The 2,104-nt window shown below is 40.4% G+C and overlaps 1 protein-coding gene across 1 annotated transcript in view; it reads left to right on the forward strand.

Moving 5' to 3' along the window:
• POLR3C (polymerase (RNA) III (DNA directed) polypeptide C (62kD)) overlaps positions 1-2,104 on the forward strand; it is a 19,680-nt gene that overhangs the window by 16,210 nt on the left and 1,366 nt on the right. The window contains 3 exon segments of the mRNA XM_012643430.1: positions 368-544; positions 678-727; positions 1,137-1,286. Of these exon segments, the coding sequence (XP_012498884.1) occupies positions 368-544; positions 678-727; positions 1,137-1,286 (377 nt within the window).

Consider the following 2,104-nt stretch of genomic DNA (forward strand, 5'->3'; position numbering starts at 1 on the left):
TCCCAGCTACTCGGAAGGCTGAGGCAGGAGGATCACTTGAGCCCAGGAGTTTGAGGTTGCTGTGAGCTAGGATGACATCACGGCACTCTAGCAGGGGCAACAGAGTGAGACTCTGTCTCAAAAAAAAAAAAAAAATGATAGATAGTGATAATAAGAATAATATGGTTTATCATAAAGATCAAATACAATCTACTTGGCACACAGAGTAGCTTAGTAAATGTTAGTTGCCTTCTCTTTCTTCCCTGGAAGAAAATGGAAAGAACGGAGCAGCGAAACTCTCCATTTGGCTGATTATGACATAAACACAGATACTGAATGACTAAGGAAGAGGAAGGTATAAGTAAAAGAGAGGGCTGAGTAGCTCCAGATGGAATGGCTGTTTACTTTGCCAGATCTGAAGAACAGTATAATTTCTCTTATTTTTCTTTCTATGGACAAATAGGAAATTCCCAAAACACCAGACCATGCTCCATCCAGGACTTTCTATTTATATACTGTGAACATCCTGTCAGCTGCCCGAATGTTGTTGCACAGATGCTACAAGGTAACCCAGTCTGGACCTTCTCCCCATTCCCTCCCACACAAATCTCACCCCTTGCTGTGCCCCCTTTACCCATTTTACCTGAGCTACTTGAATAGAGCTATGTGCATTTGTTGTCATTATTCTCTTTCCTCAGAGCATAACCAACTTGATAGAAAGGAGGCAATTTGAAACCAAAGAGAACAAGTGAGTAGCATTTTCAGTTATTGACATTTTTCAAGGTCAAAGGCCTGAAGGGAAATTTCCCATAGAAATAAGAAACCTATAGAGATAACAACCAGTCTAGTTGTGTTGAATCATTGGCTTATATTAGCATAAATCATGCAGCAGTCTACACTTTTCTAACATACCCTCAATGAAATAACTTTTTAGATTAAATTTATGAGAAATGTACAAAAGCACCAAACTTCAAATAAGAGGCAGTAAGAGTTTCAGAATGGCAGTTATATTTCCAAAGAAGTTTGTAACATCCTTAGAAGGTGACATTATCCACTTTGACCAGGAATATGGTAAAAGGGGGCATTGTACCTCAGAGATAAATGCTAAGGATCTCCCAGGTTAGGGAACATGCCTCAGAGTTGCGTTTGTCTCACAGGCGTCTACTAGAAAAGTCTCAGAGGGTAGAAGCCATTATTGCATCTATGCAGGCTACAGGGGCAGAGGAGGCACAGCTACAAGAAATAGAGGAGATGATCACAGCCCCTGAACGTCAGCAGCTAGAGACCCTGAAACATAACGTCAACAAGTAAGCACCGTAAACTTCAGACTTGTATTTCAAAATACCTTCCAGACAAATCTATCTCAATATCCTGCAAGCCCTCCAACTTAGCAAGAGCAAACCTAAACTCACTGTCTTCTTCCCCAGTTCATTTAACAGAATTTAATCCGCTTATTTTTTCTGAACTAGCAATTCTGAAGACATTCTCAGCTGCTTTCTTTTGCCATATACGCTCCCTTGTTGACCAGGTACTGTTAATTTTTTTTAATAAGGGGTCAATCCTTAATTCTGTAATAGATTAAATCTGTCAGTAGCATCTGTTAGGTCCTTATAGAGCCATGTAGTAGACCCTATGAGGAAGAAGATAACATGGATTTTGTTGCCTTACTTTGTTGCCCAGGCTGACCTTGGATCTCCTGAGTTTGAGGGATCCTCCTGCCTCAGCCTCCCAAGGAGCTGGGACCCCAGGCATGAGCCACACACCCAGCTTAGTTTTACTTCACTAATGTGTCTCACATCTGGACTTTGATCGTAGTCCACATACAGGCCTTCATCACCTCTCTCCTAGACCTTCATAATGACCTCCGCCTCCAAACCATCTCTCAACAATGCTCTCAAAGTTATTATTTTTAAAGTGATTAATAATATTACTCTCCTACTTCAAGTTATGTATTGACTCCTTATATTTATAGTATAAGGAGACACTCCTTGATATGACGTACAGTGCCTTTCACAATTTCATAACACCCTATCTCCATTTCCTTTCACTCCTAACCACTCACCTTAAGAGGGATTGCATTGAATCTTTGGGAATACTATAATCTTAACAATATTAAATCTTCCAA

Source organism: Propithecus coquereli, unplaced genomic scaffold (assembly GCF_000956105.1).
Source record: "Propithecus coquereli isolate 6110/MARCELLA unplaced genomic scaffold, Pcoq_1.0 Scaffold197, whole genome shotgun sequence".
NCBI classification, from domain to species: domain Eukaryota; kingdom Metazoa; phylum Chordata; class Mammalia; order Primates; family Indriidae; genus Propithecus; species Propithecus coquereli.